This window comes from Sceloporus undulatus, chromosome 1 (assembly GCF_019175285.1).
Source record: "Sceloporus undulatus isolate JIND9_A2432 ecotype Alabama chromosome 1, SceUnd_v1.1, whole genome shotgun sequence".
Taxonomy (NCBI): Eukaryota; Metazoa; Chordata; class Lepidosauria; order Squamata; family Phrynosomatidae; genus Sceloporus; species Sceloporus undulatus.
In genome coordinates, this window is record NC_056522.1 from 238,555,272 (window position 1) to 238,572,628 (window position 17,357).

A 17,357-nucleotide genomic window follows, 5' to 3' on the forward strand; every position below is an offset into this window, starting at 1 on the left:
AAATGGAGGACACAGTTTTAATAAATGGAGGACACACGAAAAAATGGATGATAATAATAATAATAAATGCATGTTTCTTAGGCATGATCAAAATGGAGGACATTTTGAAATTTGACAGAAGAGGACATGTCCTGGAAAAGGAGGATGTCTGGTCACCTTGTCTCTGGTCCAAAATACACTGCAGAAATAAAACATAGCTGGACTGAAATGCCCAGAGTTCCTCACCAAAGCTGCATCCACACTGAGGAAATAATCCAGTTCGAGAGTGACTTAACTGTCCTGGGTTAGTGCTGGGGAATGCTGGGAATTGTAGTACACTGTGGCCCCAGAGCTCTGACAGGGAGTCACATAACCCTCCAAACGTAGTTGAACTGCAGTGCCCAGAATTCCTCACCAGGTGCATCCACACTGAGGAAATGGTCCAGTTTGAGACTGCTCAGTGCTGAGGAATCCTGGGAATTGTAGTCTATTGTGGCCTCAGAGCCATCTCTGACAGAGAAGTCTCAATGTCTCCCAAACACTAGCATTCCCAGGATTCCCTACCATTGAGTTAAAGCAGTCTCAAAGTGGGTTATTGCTCCTGCAGTGTGTGAGAGAGATAGTAAGGCTAGGGACTGGATTCATTCTTTAACTCACAAAAGGGGGATATCTGTGTCCAAAACACACTGCTTGGACTGCCAGGGCTCAGTGCTATGGAATCCTGGGAATTGTGGTTTATTGTGGCACCAGAGCTCTCTGACAGAGAAGGCCAAATGCCTCACAGACACCAGAATTCCAGAGCACTGAGCCCTGGCAGTCAAAGTTAGAAAAAATACACAGGGGCAAAATAAATATTGAAAATGGCCACGCACCTCCTCCTCCTCTTCCTCATCATCCTCGCCTCAGTGCCAAAGGAAATGGCCCTCTCCCCTCTGCTGCCTTGGGGACCAAACAGAGGAGGAGCTCCTCTTCCTGAGTCTGGCAAGCTCCTGTTGCCAACAAGCCTCGAAGATAATTCCCCAAACATTTGGCCAAAACTCACCAAATCCCCCCCATATCTAACCAAATATTCAGTCAAAATCCCTGAAAAGTCCCTGTAATGTTAATATGGCAATAAAACGTAGCCCTAATTGAATAAAAATAATTGGAACTTATTTCAACTCTCAAAATTACCATTAAAACCAACCACCAAAATCACACCAAAGGCTCTGAAAAGTACCCATTTTGGTGTGAAAGTCACCAAATTGACAACAGTGCGGGAGTCAAGAAGGAAACCGTGCAGGGACGCCCCCTAGTGGTGAAAAACCGGGAATGTCCCGCCGGCAGGAGGGTTATGGCAACCCTAACTTTAACCAAAAGTCGCTCTGAAGGACCTAGAGAGAACACTCCACTAGGCATTTGTAGTACAATTTTATGGTCAATGTCTCACAAATGTTGACCACCGAGTTGCACTGGAGGACCTAAATATTCCTAAAGCGGTGTCCTCTCAGGTAAAAAGAATAGTGTTTTTGTTATTTGTGGTTTTTCCACATCCATGGGGGTCCTGTGCCCCTAACCCCAGCAAATATGGAGGGACAAGTGTATATATTTTACTTGTATTGAGGCATATATTTTACTGGTTGTTTTGACTTAAAATATTCTTCCCATAGTATTCTCCTACAACCCATCATCACAGATTTCCTCATGACCCTGCTTGCTAACCGTGGTCCAAAACACATGGCAGAAATATATCAGGACCATGATAAACAGGTCTGAAAAAATGGATTGTGGCCACTAGGGGGGGGAGCTATGGTGGAACGTAGTACAGTTCTAGTGGCAGATATATGTGTCAGCATTTAAACAGACCATCATTGGAATGTTGATGCAACTGCCAAAGTTCCAACTGTCAATTCTCAACTGTCACCGAAAGAGAGTGAGACGGTTGGTGTTTCTGTGGCTGCCTGAGAGGTAGTGTGTATGGTCGTTGGTTGGTGGAGTAACTTGTTGATGAGTATCCAAGACGGATATCTGATACTCAATGTAATCTTTGTATATGGTTTTGTAACAAAGATTAAAGAACCCTCTTCTTGAGAGAAACCTCGCTGTACAGAGATTCATCCCTGTGTGAGAGGAAGTCTGCCTACGCAACTCAGATTCTTCACAGACCTTCTTCTTGGCATCTTGTCTGTGTACATAAACTCTGCGTGTGTGTGCTTTAACAAAAGTTGTGAACCCAGCATGCACCTCACCTTCCTGACAAAATAATCCAGTTTGAGACACCTTTAATTGACCTGGCTCAATACTAGGGAATTCTGGGGACTGTAGTTTTGTGAGACATTTACTTTCTGGCCAGAGAATTCTGGTGCCACATTAATCTACAATATCCAGGATTCTCTAGCACTGAGCCAGGGCAGTTAAAGCAGTCACAAACTGGATTATTTCTGCAGTGTGTTTTGGACCCATGTTACTATAATAAATCATTCAGATAAAGGTTCTCCGCAATCTGTCCAGCAATCAGGGTCTGCTGAAGACAATTTGATTCTGAGGCAAAAATGGTGCCTTCCATTTTACATATAGAATCAGATTGGACTGACAGCTGAAGTTTTACTTCAGCCATGGCAACAGGAGACTGTCCTCTACTCACTGCACTTTAGAGTAGCAGACTAGGCTAGGCAGATTGTGTGGTGCACACAGAGCTGTTTTCTATGGAATGGAATAGCATCATGGCACTCAAGGGGAACAGCAGCACAGCTCATGCCTGTCCCATAAATGCACATGCCACTTGAGACATGTGCCTGATTGGGTAGCCACTATACCCATTTATAAGACTTTTTCACTTCCTTTTTGGTTAAAATGAAAATTATTATGATCGTTGGAGCTGAATAAAGGAGCAGATTTCTCTCACGGGAGAAGCATTTCATTTCAGTGTATGGTTCAGGAAGGTTGCTGGACTTTCTTTTACACTCTTGAGGTATTGGACTGTGATGATTTCTTAATCAAGCAGAAGAGGGTTGTAGTCTGGGGTGGTGAGAAGTGAGAAAGATCTAACGCCTAATCCAACTTAATCCCACATAGATCAATGAATAATCATTCAATTGTTATCAGTTAATCAATTAATTAAACAAGAATTGGGAAGTTCTTTCTAATATTTAGGTAGGATCTTTTCCTGTAGTTTGAATCCACTGCTGTTCTAATCTCTGATGCAGTAGAAAAACAAGCTCTTCATAAGGCATGGCTTCCAGACATTTTACCATATTGATCACCCTCCTCTGGGTACGCTGGCATATGTGCTGATTTACCAAGATCCTATTGATTCAATGGATGCGCTCTAGGTGGGACTAATAATGGGATTTAGATTCAGGCTGCAAGAAGAGAGAATAGAAAAATAAGAGTAAAATTTAAAAAAGGAACAACAGAATCAAAGTATTTTTTTAAAAAAACTGGAAAGAATTACTATGAAGTGAATTTTTAAAAATGAGCTCCTAGTGAGAAAAAAGCACAGGGTGAGACAGAATGTACTGAAGAGCCAGGTGGGAATTACAAAATGTATTTGTAAAAATATGGATTCTGTAATATAAAAGACTCAGCTCCATTATAATTTTCAAATTTCAAACAGCTGGCCCATCTAGATTAGATTTGGAAGATATGGAATGGCTAGCTTCCAAGTTAAAACTGAATGTAGAGGGTTCTTTCCCCGTTAATCTACCTGTCATTGCAGATGAAGCAAGTGAAAGAAGCACTGATTACAATTTAATAGGGAGAAGAGAAGTCACATATGAAAAAGCAAAATTTAACAAGAGATGCCAGGAGCAAGGAGAACATGCAGAAAATTATCCATCTGTGCCAAAATTAATTGGGGCTACAAGAGAGGACTCCCTAAATCTGCAAAGCTATATTGGCCAGACAAGAGTTATCTTCTCATTGCAGAAGGCTTGTGCCCTGTTCCGTCATAAATGCTGTTTCCTGATCAAAGCGACTGCTCAGGTACACAGAGACCACGTGGAACAGCCCAGGTGGAGCAGACATCAGAACCACAAGCTGTACTGTAGAAACTAAACAGGGCTGTATGTTTAGTTTCAGGACCATGGAGAGCAATATGTAGACTTCAGATAAATTACCTTAGCAGTAACAAGGTTTATAGGCAGATCAGGAGAATCTTCTTGGAATCTCCACCCTTCAAATGCTTTGTCTGGATGTGAAAGGGCCAATGCCCTTGCCCTGCAGGGTAGGAACTGAGGATTCGTGGAGTGAAATGTGGATTGGAGGATGTTTGCTGGGGTCTCCATTTTCCTGGAGAAGTCAAAGGTCCACTTCTGGAGCTCATGTGAACAGGATGTGGGCCCCACAACAAAAGAACCCAGATCAGAAACAATGGGGAGTGGTTCTGATGTCCTCTTGGATTGGATGTTGCTGGAAACTTGGGGGTCTCTTAGTCCTGGTCATGGCAGATTGTTTTTGAAAATACAGCATTTTTTTTATGGCTGATAGAGAACTTCAGAAGATTGACAGAGGAAACCAAGGTATTAACAAGCACACAGCAGTCAATTTAATGACCATGTCTTAGCAAACAAGCTGAAACCTTAGCTAAAAACCCCATGACATGCATCAGAATGAGGAAGTGGGACCCTAAGTCTTTACTGTTTTCAAAGCTGCTTGCGTGGCACTGGGAAAAAGTCACGAGAGCTTTCCTTATCTTGAAAGGATATGCACACATGGCACATACAGTAGCAATAAACTGTCCAGCCATATTGACCTTTAGTGACTCATATTTCATCATAACATGTCAGCCAGCACTTCGGTCAGGTTCCTAGTAATGTTAGAGGTTGTAGCCATGCCTCTAATGCTAATCTCTGCCTAAATCCCCCAATGACATTCAGACTGGAGGAGGTAGCAATAGTGGGAATCTCACCTGATGCCCTCTACCAGTTCCCCACCCTTGCTGAAAACACAGGGAAGTGGAAACAGCCTAAAACTCTTTTGGAAAATTATTTTAAAACTTTGAACTGTCAGTGATAGGCTCCCTTACCAATTGATATTGTTTGAATACAGAGTTTCCAGGAATATAAAACAGCAGAAGAGAGGAAAAAACAAACAAATAAGCAGATAAGCCCAAAGATTTATGTTCTTAAAACTCCATATGGATTGCTTTGAAGAAAATGAATGCACACTTAGTACCTCCCACATCATACAGCTTAAAATTCAAATACCAGAGGCCACACAGTTGAAGAGGATCTCCCAGACAGAAGGGAATGTCCCAGAAAATACCTCTACAGTACAGATAGTAAATGGAAGAACTAGCCCAAAGACTAAACTTTTGGAAATAATTGTATTAATAATTTATTTAAAATATATATATTAATTGTGCTTGCTACATTTAGTTGTTTCAAATTAATTGGTAGCAAAAGAAGGAAGATGTGGCACTAGGCTGGTATGGGTCTTTATGGGTTGAAAGAAAATAAGAAGGAAATGTGGGATTCAGTTTGGATTCAGTGTAGATAAAGTGTGGATAAAGCATACAATTTTTTTACTTGGTTCTTCTAAACAATAAAGACTGGATGGAACTAAACAAAATCTACTATACTAGATGTTTCTTTGGGACCTAGTATAATGGGTCTTCTTTAATGTCCTGACCTAAAAAGGCTGTACACCAGTGGTGGGCAAGTTGTGGCCTTTCAAATATTGTCAGACTGTAACTCCCATCATGCCCTACCAATAGGTGTAGTAGCTACAGTTAAGGTCCAATAACATCTGAGGGCCAAAACCGATCATTCCAGATGGGCTGTCCAACCTGGAAAGTAATTTAGAAGAAGCCCAAGGCAGCTATCATTAGTAGGACCTGCTTGGACCATGGCAACTACCCAAAATTGAGGTCATTGAGAGTTATGCCCAACTGTATACAACAGATTTTCATGTTGTTGTTGTTGTTGTTGTTGTTGTTGTTGTTGTTGTGTGCCTTCAAGTCATTTCCAACCTAAGGCAACACTAAAGTGAACCTATCACAGGATTTTCTTAGCAGGACTTATTCAGAGGAGGTCTGCTCTTGCTTTCCTCAGGGATGAGTGAGTTTCACTTGGCCCAGGCCACCCAGTGGGTTTCCATGGCTGATCGGGGATTCGATCTCTGGTCTCCAGAGTCATAGTCTAACACTCAAACCACTGCGCCATGCTGGCATATATAATCCATAGCAAGATTTAAAACCAGGCAAATTCATATGGTCCAGCTGTAGTACAAACGAGCTACAAGCTCACCTATTTTCTGCTTATTGGAAATATAGTGAAAAATCCTAGAATTGGTAGAAAATACCTGTCCTACATGTAGCTCGCCTGCCCCTCCCTGTTGAAGTCCTGCCTTTCACTCCCTACTGAGAACCCCATGACCTTTTCAAATTTCTTCCCACTTATTGGCAGCCAGAGCAGATGACAGAATCACAGCCTTTGTGAGGTTGAGCATCAGTTGCTAAGATACCTCGAGCTGCAGTTAAACAAAGGGCCCAGTCCTGAGAGTTTATGCAAGGGTGCATCTTGGGTGGAAACAGTGCGAAGACACCCCAATAGAGCCTGGTGTGACTGTCCCAAAACAGATCAGCTGGGCGATCTTCACAAAGAGGCTGAGTGGTCTCAGCCTCCGGTAATTGAGGGAAATAACAAAAACAATGGGAATATAAATTTTAACCTGCTTCGCTTGTCCCTGATAGCAACACAGAGGGCTCTTGGATGCAAGGCCAATGTCAAAGATTGGGGACAAATTGTCATGGGGGGGTGGAAACTAGGAAGAGTTGCCAGTGTGTGAATAGAAATAGCAGAGATAGGTTGGTGGGATGTGGTGGAGCAGTCATCTAAATCCATTTGCCTGGGGTTGGCATTCATGGTCCTTACTATGTAGGTTATGAAACTACTTCGTAAAGAAAGGTACTTTATGAAATCACCAAGCCCTCTTTCATCAAGACTTAATTTCCTTGGACCATTTTCATTTTGAGGGATTTTGGAGTGCAGGCAGGATTTAATAACTATTGCATGTGCTTATTCAATATCTAACCAACTCCAGTTTTTGCCAGCATCACCCAAATTACGCTGCAAGTCTAAAATGTGGAGACTGCCTTTTATAGAAATGAAACAGTTACTTGTATTTGCATTGTGCACTTAAGCGGAAGAGCATTTTCCATTCTACCCACTTATTAGTGTCCTTCCTTGTTCTGTAACACAGACCTGGAACAAAGTCTTATCTATGTCTGTAGTGTATTTTATTGATATAATCCCACCTCGATCTGCAGAGAGAGGCGGGAAATATAAATAAACTATTATTATTATTATTATTATTATTATTTATCTTATTTCCCTTCAAGAAATGGAGTGAACCATATACACAGCCATGACAAGCCTAGTTTTTCTGTCTTCCAAATTGTTGCTGAATTTGCTTCAGGGACAAACCCTTAACAGTTTCACATTGTAGTTAGCAGCTACAGTAGAAAAGTAGTCACCTTAGCAATGGAACAGTTTCATAACTTACACTTCTGTACAGCTAAAGCATCTTGTCATCCAATTCCTAAAGCCATTTCTGTGCAGGCACCCATCACCACCCTTTCTACACACCTGATACACCAGCAGCAGCAAAGCTCCAAGTTTCTTCCATCTATTTTCTCACACAGTTCCTGCCTTTTAGAACTTCCCATTGTTAATACCAGTTTTCTGCGTGAATAGATAAATCCCTCACAACTTGCCTTTGATGAGCTCAGAATCTAAAGAAAACAAATATGCTTTTACTTTCCCAGAATTGAGATCTTCTAAATATTTTCATTTTGAAAGGTCATGCAGGATGTGAAATCTGATTGAGTGACTGTCGCAGCATGGATCAATTTATGTGAGATTAAAATCATGGGGATAGGGGTGGGAATAAGTCAATGAGAATGCTAAAATTTGGGGAATTTTCCTCTTTTACTAAAGTCACCTTGGCTGTAGAATAAAACACCACAATTGTAAACATATCATACAGAAGCAAGCCACACTGTGATCAGTAGGGCTTACTTCTAGGTAAAGGTGCCTAGAGTGTTGTAATTGACTGACTATAACCATATTTATATGGAACAAGCTAGAATCTTGATTTGTCAAGGGTTGTTGAGGCAAAACTAGGCAGTGTGCTCTGTGCATTTGTTTCTTCTGGAAACAGAAGCAGCTGAACAAACCACTGGTTTTCCATGGCTTGTTTGTCATGATTTCCAAACCCAACAATCTGCTTTGTCTCTTGTCCCTCTTTTCTGGGGTTATGTATTTCCTAAGGTTTGTTCTAGGATTACTTCTCTGTTTTGCTAAAAGAAATATAATCCAGATTGCTGGATGTTGATGTTTGGATGTCACAGTAAACAAACTGCAGACAGAAGGTTTGTTCAGCCACCCCCACTTGTTGTGGGAGAAATTGAGCAGTGTCTGCCATCACATTGCTTCATCTTCCCGCATCCCCAACAAATTCTATATCATTTATATCTATTTTACATGTTTTGTATATTCTACAGAATTCTGGACTGTTGTTCCACACAAATGTGCCCCCAGAGTGATAATGAACATGAACACTGTAAAATGTTTTGCTTCCAATAAACAGGAGTGATTGTGAATACTGAGGGGCAAATGGCATATAAATGGGTGTAACTGCAATTTTCAGGTCTATGCTGTCTGGTTAGAATCTATGATCTATAGCAAATCAGATGGAGATTTCTACTTATACAATCAGACCTCCATATCCACAGGACATCCATTTTCAGACACCAATATCAACACTCCTGTGGATACACAAAAAATAATAATAATGCAGGACTGCAAGTCCCGTTCTCTCTAATGAGGGTGGAATGTGCATGTGCCTACTAGTGTGGCCACATGCATGCACAGCCATTTGGGGCAATGGGGCTTGCTGTCCACGGTTGCTCAGATCTGCAGATGGCAAGCCCACAGACATGAAAGTTGGACTGTATATGCAGCTCATCCCTGTTACCACTTGGAGTCCACTAAATAAATAATTCTGCATGCTAGGCCATCATTTTTGTATCTGGCTCTAGTTGTGAATTTAAGATCCTGGACGCCTGGTATCTACCCTCCTCTTCTCTATGCTTATCTGCTGATCTTATGTATGGTGAATCCTTTTCCTGTTACCAGGGTTAAAAAAAGTTCACTTGTTAGCTTCTGTAAGCTTCAGTACATGGAAAGAGGACGAAGCAACTTTTGGTTTGTTTGCTTCATGCTGGCGGTGGCTAGTTGCTTCCATATCAATAGAGTGGTGAATCTGCTTTGGGTCTTAGTCTGTACTTCCAAGAAGTTATGCAAACTATTGACTCCTATCCCTAGGTACACCATCTTGAAGTGCTGCCACTGTTGACACCATTTTAACTACCATGTTTCCATCCTATGGAATCCTGATATTTGTCATTTGTTATGGCACCATAACACTCTAGCAGAGAAGACTAAATTTCCTAGAAAACAACAAAACCCAGAATTCCACAGGATTACACCATGGCAATGAAAGCTGCATCAAGCTGGATTATTTCTATAGTGCAGATGTAGCCTTGGATAGCACCTTTAAAGTTTGGACCAAACCTCAGAGTTAATCTACTATGCCAATGACATGCGGACTATCAGCTAACTCTGCTTAATGCAACAATATGTCTTTGGCAGGCCCTTTGGAAGTAGTAATCTTAACATCCTCACAAAATAAAGTTAATAGTTTAAAGCAGAGATTTCCACAGAAGTGGTTCCTCCTCTATATCATAAAATAATTGTAAGATACTTTTTATGCTTAATAGGCAAGGTTTATTTTATTTTATTTTGAACAGGCACAGTAATTATGCCACAGACAGACAAGCAAGTATGCATCCCACCGGAGCTTCCAGATTTGCTGAAGCAGTTCACAAAAGCTGCTATTCGGACTCAGCCTCCAGATTTGATACAATGGGCTGCCGAGTAAGTTCAATATTTTCTTCTGAAACACTAGTCATTTAATTATAAGGTCTTATTTGGTTTCTTTAACTATAATTGTTTTTATACTAGCATGCACATTAATACTGTAAACATAACTGGAGGAAGCTTACGTGGAATTTCCAGGCATTCCTGTATACCAGTGATGGTTAAGCTATCTGATGTGAGGAAACCAGACATTTTTGTCCCAGTGTGTCCCCAACACCATTTTTGTGCCCACTAGCTATTGTTGTTATTTACTTTTCTGGAAATTCTCCAGTGACTGGCACCTTATGGCTCACGGACTGGCAGTGGCCCATGGACCACCACTTTGAGTTGCACTGCCCTATACCATCATTAATCAAAGCTGCATCATGTGCTTTCAGATCAGGTCTTTTTATTTCTTCTGTACATGTTTGCAAGTGTGCATATGTGTGTGTGTGGTAATCCCCTTTGAGGTATGCTTTTAGATGTATACATTTTGAAAATAAACAGCATACAAACTAATTAGCCAAGACCTCCAACATATAAAACTAGCAGCTATTGGTAAAAGGTGACCCTTTGTCTGTTTTTCTGTCCAGTTATTTCAGTGCCATGGCCCGTGGAGAGCTTCCTCCCGTAAGAGAGCGACCAGATAGAGTGCCTATATCAACCCATGCAGAGCTTACTCCAGAGCTCTTGAAGGTCTTGCACCAGAGAGTAAGAAACATCTCCTTTCCATTTTAGGGCAAGTACATGAGAGGCTTGAGTGTTTGTAATGTATACGTAACCTACCACATCATACAGTTTCTCGGCAGGATTTGTGTATATGCCATTAGTGCAGTGGTTCTCAACCTTCTTACCCTTGTGACCCCCTTTACATCTACATATAGACATCATCCTCCCTCTCGCCACTCTATATAGGATATGAATAAAAAAATATTTTGTTTGTTTAGTGTATGTATTTTCTTTTGCACATTCATATTTTAACATCTTATAAGGAAATACTATTGTTCAAATTAGATCAGTTTTATTTAAATACATTTAATACTTAGCACATATTGTGTTAAATTTTACACATTCTATCTCTCACACAGCCAAACTCACATACACCAGTGCCATACACATATGTACACATGTAGTCATATCTCTTCCATTCTTTCTTTCACTCATACTCTTTGCCTTTCTCTTTTCCTCCAGGACAAAATAGTTTGGGAGGAGGTGGAATAGGAGGGAATCAGGGCTTCCATGTTGGGCACCCCCCTTGAACAACTCTTACACACACACACACATACACATCAGGGTCCTGTCCCACAGTTTGAGAACCACTGCATTAGTTTTATGTCTGCTAGTTTATTCACATGCTAAGTTGCATACAGAGAGAATTCAATTATACAGGTAGGTGAGCTGAGCTTTTGACATGATATATAGTATGTGGACATTTGGAAATGTATCAGTACCTGAACAAAGATTCCTTTCCTCCACACAGAACTGAGAAAGGTGTAGACACCATAACATTCTTCACTACTTCTCTTTTTGGAAGTTGTGGCACAAGATAGCAAGACTGAACGTGTTTAATGCAAATCTGTCATAGCCCCACTAAAATAATGTCACATACTTGTCCCATTCTTTGTTTTGAAACAAAAGAAAATTAGAAAATCAGAACACTTCTTTCTTCTTAGCAAGAATAGGTCAATAGAACAGGACAAGCATCCCAGTCTACTTGATTATAGTTCAGTTCTTTGATCCTCAGATATACCTAATAATGCAGATTTCATTAAACAGTGAAAACTGTGTGGCCCTTCAGGTTTATTTTGGTTTGATGCATTTTTATCTCATTTTTATACTAAAAAATAGTACTAAAGTTCTCTGATAAACAATTTGAAAACACGTTGAAAAACAAAATCTGTTCACTATAATAATCATGTTGTGGGGTTGAAACTCTCCTTGGCCCTGGGCAGTATAGCTACTGGTAAGGGATGATAGGTATTGCAGTCCAAGTGTATATGAAAGCCCACACATTTCCCATCCCTATCATAGAGTCAGCAAAATGCTTTTTGTCTTGGAAACAGTACAATTAAGAATGAAGTTATTGGAACTGACAAAGATGACTAGATGTATATAAAAATAAACTTTGAAAAAGTCAACATCAATTTCTTTACTTATCATAGATGATATTTTATTTTTCAGGTGGGTGGGAGGCTGATAGTCCACGTAGATGAACTGGCCCAAATGTGGAAAGTGCTCAATCTCCCAACAGATTTATTTGACAGTGTGATGAACGTTGGGCGTTTTACTGAAGAAATTGAATGGCTCAAGTTTTTAGCTCTGGCCTGCAGCTCTCTTGGAGTTGTAAGTTTGTCTTTTGTATTTCCATTCTGTTTAGGGTTCTTCACATGTTATTTAAATTTAGTGTGTTTGTGTCACTTAAAATCTCAAGGAGAGAAATGTTTGGTTTTATTTGTGATCAAGACCACATCCAAGTGCAGTCACTGCTGCTGTTGTTCTGTGCCTTCAAGTCATTTATATGACTTATGGTGATCCTAAGGTGAATGGGTTTTCTTGGCAAATTTATTCATAGTGCAATCATGCCCTATACAAATTGAGACCCATTAGTCATATATTTGCCAGATCAGCAGCATCCTAGTCTCTGGGTCCTTGTTGTATCACAATATTAAGGTAGGCAAGGACTGGAAGGGTGGTCAGACTTGCTTCTGAGCCAACTGGTTGTCGAAATGCACCTGAAAGGAATTTGGATTAATGGCCCAGAATCTGATAAAACATGTCTAACATTTTTGCAAGTCAACACAGAGCCAAGGGGATCTAATATTTTTATGGCGTGGGGAAAAAAGGTCCAGCAGCTACAACAGCTTACTTAACACATTGTGGTTGGGGCTTCTGGAAAACTCTGAGCGAGGCCATGACAGTATTCTGGAACACCTCAAGTTCTGGAATCTTTGCTGCCTAGGTTTGCACAACAAGAAGGCAAGCGAGCCATGATGTTGGTCCTCCCCTCCCACTCCTGCTCCAAGTTGCACAATAGGCCCAAGTGCATGTAACCAGCAGCTCTCTCCCTAGCCTCCCCAATCACCTGAGGCTTTTTAGTATGTCCACATGTGCACAAAGACAAGAAACATATGAACTTCTTTGTGCTAAGCCCTAGAGTCAGCTGGGAAAATGCGGAGATGGAAGTTGTTGTTGTTGTTGTTGTTGTTGTTGTTGTATGCCTTCAAGTCATTTTTTACTTATGGCAAGACTCTAAGGCCAATCTATCATGGGGTTTTCTTGGCAAGACTTGTTCAAAGGTTTGTCATTGCTATTGAGGCTGAAAACGTGTGACTTGCTCAAGGTCACCCAGTGGGTTTCATGGCTGAATGGGGAATTGAACCCTGGTCTCCAGAGTTGTAGTCCAACACTCAAACCACTACATCATGCTGGCTCTCAGGAGAGATATTATCCCATGTTTTAAAGCCACTAAACACAGAAAAAACATACTTTCTCGTCCTCCAGCAACACTTGCCCTGACACTTGTCTCCATGCTTAAAATCATAGAATCATAGAGTTGGAAGAGACCACAAGGGCCATCCAATCCAACCCCCTGCCATGCAGGAACTCACAATCAAAGCACCCCCAACAGATGGCCATCCAGCCTCTGTTTAAAAACCTCCAAGGAAGGTTTCAGTTCCCTGAGACTTCATCTGCTAAGCTGATTCCTGCCAAACCTATTTAGTCATGTGTTGGGGCCTATCAACCAGGATTCCTATCCAAAAACCCAGCATCCTACCCAGACAAGAAACAGAAACATGATTCAACATCCTTAACTATAGCAAGGATCTGCTGACATAGGAACTTTTTGCCTTTTTGCTCATTTTTCTATTTGAGGAAGTTTGTTCATGGCACAAACATTCAAAAAATGCCTTTTTCAGCAAACTATCTGAACTGGATGCAATTCACTCTGCAGTGTGGTATTCTACTATGGTAACCTGCTACGTGTCTAGGCAGGTTGCATCGGCATTGCAGAAATAATCCAAGTTGACACTACTTTAACTGGCATGACTGAAAACTGTAGTTTTGTAAGATATTTAGCCTTGTCTGTCAGAGAGCTCTGGTGCCACAACAAACTACATTTCCCAGAATTCTGTAGCATTGAGCCATAGCAGTTAAACTGGTGTCAAACTAGATTATTTTTGCAGTACGAATGCAGCCTATGATTTAAAATGTACAGCAGGAGTGGGCAAATTGTGGCCTTCAGTCACACTTTACTATTGCCTATTCTGACTGGAGCTGATGAGAGGCTGCACAATTCTAATGCAGTTTTCATACTCAAACAGCACCTGCTGGCAGCTCTAACTTCATTTGTCCTCAGTGACTTATTTGGTCTCCTCCTTAGAGCAACCTGTCTAACTGTCCCAGTTTGGCAGGGACTGTCCTGATTGATCCTCTATTGTCTCAATTTTTCATCTACTTTTAAAATGTCCCAGGTTCTCTTTTCTTCTACTTTCTCCCTTTGTCTCTGGTTTTACTTCAGTTGCTGAAAACTGAATTCAAAGCACAAGAGTGGTCTGCACTCCATTAGCTCAGCAGGGGGAGAAGGGAGAGGAGCAAACAGAATCTAGCCCTTCCCAGTAGACTCAGGCAAAAGTAAACTCTTGCAGTCTGTTCTAGCTTATGTGCTGCTCCTCATTAATACCATTTGCCACCCTAACCATATACTCTGATGTTACTTGGCCACGTGTGTTCCAATTTTTGTCATGAAAAGGTGTAAAGTCTGTTATAGCTACCTTCCCTGCTTTTTGTACCATAAGATATAATGGCACTACTCTTCAAATTCCTTCTGCCCTAAAGGTGATTTACACCAAGATAGTCCCTACCTTATTCTTGCCCATTTCCCTTTCTCTTTTTTTTTCCATTTTGGTTTGAATTCCAGCCAGAGGATCCTGACAGGTTGTATAAGTTCCAGACATGTTTTTAAGAGAGGACCAAATGCCATGTTTGGCTGCTAGGTTCCATTTTTCATGGGTCACAACTCTTGCAGATCTATTGTAGTACTTAGAAAAGAAATGTTTACCTTTCATGAACAATGTACATATAATCTATAGAAAATAGTGTTTTAGACTAGAGGTGAGCATCTTTGGTGGCTCCAGGGGCTTCCAGACCAGGGAAGGAACCCCAAAATGAAGAGAAAAAATCAACCGGGTATTGGCCAGAAGTCACTTTTGGTTGTTGTTGAAAAATGTGGGGTTTTTTAAAAAAAGTATAAATATTGTGATAGTGCTGTTTTTGTTTTTTTGTTGTTTTTTGCAAGGTAATCACCTCTCATGGGTGCATTTTATACTTTTTATTTGCTAGGAAAAGGGTGGCTTGGAGGTGCAAAAACAGACAGTGTACCATAGGCAGCCACAGGATCATATCTTTCCCTGTTTGTACAAACACACACACATATCTGGGGGGGGGGGGGGGATGGGGAAGACTGTGACAGAGAAAGCAATAGGAGCCATTCAGTGGTGCATGAAAAATATATTAGGACTAGTGTACTGCAAAATTTTATCAACTATCCCCCAAACAACCCTTACGGAAACATTCCTTGTTACTTTATTTCAACACTACTATTGCAGTCTCAGCACTTTTTCATGTGTCCCACTGGCTGAGGTGGAAATTAGTTCCATTCCTATATCCTGGGGATTAGTACACTGTTATGAAACACTGTTTTGTTGATATAAGGCTATTAAAAGTCTACTAATAACAAGCACCTGTATTTGTGTGTGTGTGTGTGTGTGTGTGGTTTAAATGTCATTTATGGTGAACACTCCGAAAAGTACCAGTGCTTCTGCTGTGTGCTAAGGTGTTAGGTGCCTCATATCTCCCCCCCAGCAAAAAAAACCAATGCCTTGTTAAGTGTTTTCCTAATTCTCTATATCCCAAATCACAAAATATTAAGTATAATTTTAGATATACCATGAGATCAAGGAAGGGGGGGGGGGGGTGCTATTTTGAAAGGAAAAACTTTCAGGAAGTAGGCTCCACTTCACACAGATACCATTTTGCTAAAATTCCCTCTGCTAAGATCATCAACGTTAAGTTGACATTTGATGGGGGGGGGGGGGGGGGGGCAAGGGAGGGAAACTTACTAAAAGAGCATCACTTCTGCAGCTGAACTTTATTGCAGATGTTTTCTGCCACACTTGGTGTGTTATATAATCATATTCTTGGACCTCTTTCTTAGCTATTATTATAGATGATTTGTGAATGGTCAGCATATAAGCAAGATTGCAGGATGTAATGATGAGGTGTATATCTATCATCATGGAAACCTATGGGTCAGAGAGGGTGCCAAATCCTGCCTAAAACACAAACTTCCACTTATATCCGCTTAGAAGAGCTGTTCCATCCCCTGACTCTCCAATCTTCTTTTCTACTCCTCTCATATGTGTATGCAAAAAGAAATCTTATATACTCCAAGCATGGAGATGATGCTTCAGGAGGTAAAGCAACTGCCACTTCACTTATACATAAAGAGTATATAAAAGCTGCTATCTGTACTAGATAAGACTAGGCCAAACTGCACGGACTGGAGCTGTGATTATTTTGGTTTTACCTATTCATAGAAATGTTCAATTGGTCAAAGAAAAACTATAAGTAAAACTTTGAAGAGCAAATTATATTTAGGATACTACAATTGGTTAAAAAAACTTTTAGGTATGTTTAATACTGAGTTAAGTACTTATATTAGTGAAGTAAAGAAATCAAGTGGGATCACTTGTACCTGAATTTCTTAATGACTCTAGAAATACTATATGACCGAGTGATGTATGCAATGAAGTCACTCTACACCCATTCAGACATTAGAAAGCATGCTGAATCAGAACACAAGAGCGCTTGCCCACCTGTGATCTGGAATTGGAGTTAGTCCTACCCTCTTCTAATCTGGAGGTAATGTTGTTAATGGCCCTCAAGTAATTTTTGACTTATGGCAACCCTAAGGCTGCCATACCACAGGATTTTCTGGCGTATTTGTTCTAGTTTGTGGGTTGTCTTTGCCTTCTTGAGGATGAGAGAGAGAGAGAGAGAGAGAGAGAGAGAGAATGACTTGTCCAAGATCAAAAGTGGTTTCCATGGCTGAGTGGAGTCCAAACCCTGTCTCCAGAGTCATAGTCCAATGCTCAAACCATTACACGATGCTGGCCCTCACATCTAGAAAGTGAAACCCTAAAATAAGGGGGTTTCCCATTGTGCAAGTACTTCCATTTAAACTTGTCATTCACATGTAAAGTGACATGTTCATTCAGTCGGCTTTCTACGTGCCAATTTTGGCCTTGTATCTACTATAGCTTTCATAGGTACAATAATGTCCACCCAATCTGAGTCTGTCATTTCATAGCACTTCATAGAAACGACATTAATCCTAATGCAGGATTTGATCTGATGTTGCTTTGAATTGCTGGATTGGGAACAGTGGTACAAAAGTAATTTATCCAAGCTTTGAAA

The 17,357-nt window shown here is 40.8% G+C and overlaps 1 protein-coding gene across 1 annotated transcript; it reads left to right on the forward strand.

Moving 5' to 3' along the window:
• The first annotated feature begins 1,858 nt into the window (after positions 1-1,858).
• ROPN1 (rhophilin associated tail protein 1) lies at positions 1,859-14,448 on the forward strand. The gene is made up of 5 exons (XM_042458608.1): positions 1,859-1,926; positions 9,773-9,899; positions 10,475-10,592; positions 12,063-12,224; positions 14,401-14,448. The coding sequence occupies exons 2-5, from the start codon at positions 9,784-9,786 to the stop codon at positions 14,446-14,448; spliced, it is 444 nt and encodes a 147-aa protein (XP_042314542.1). The 5' UTR covers positions 1,859-1,926; positions 9,773-9,783.
• Positions 14,449-17,357: the final 2,909 nt, after the last annotated feature.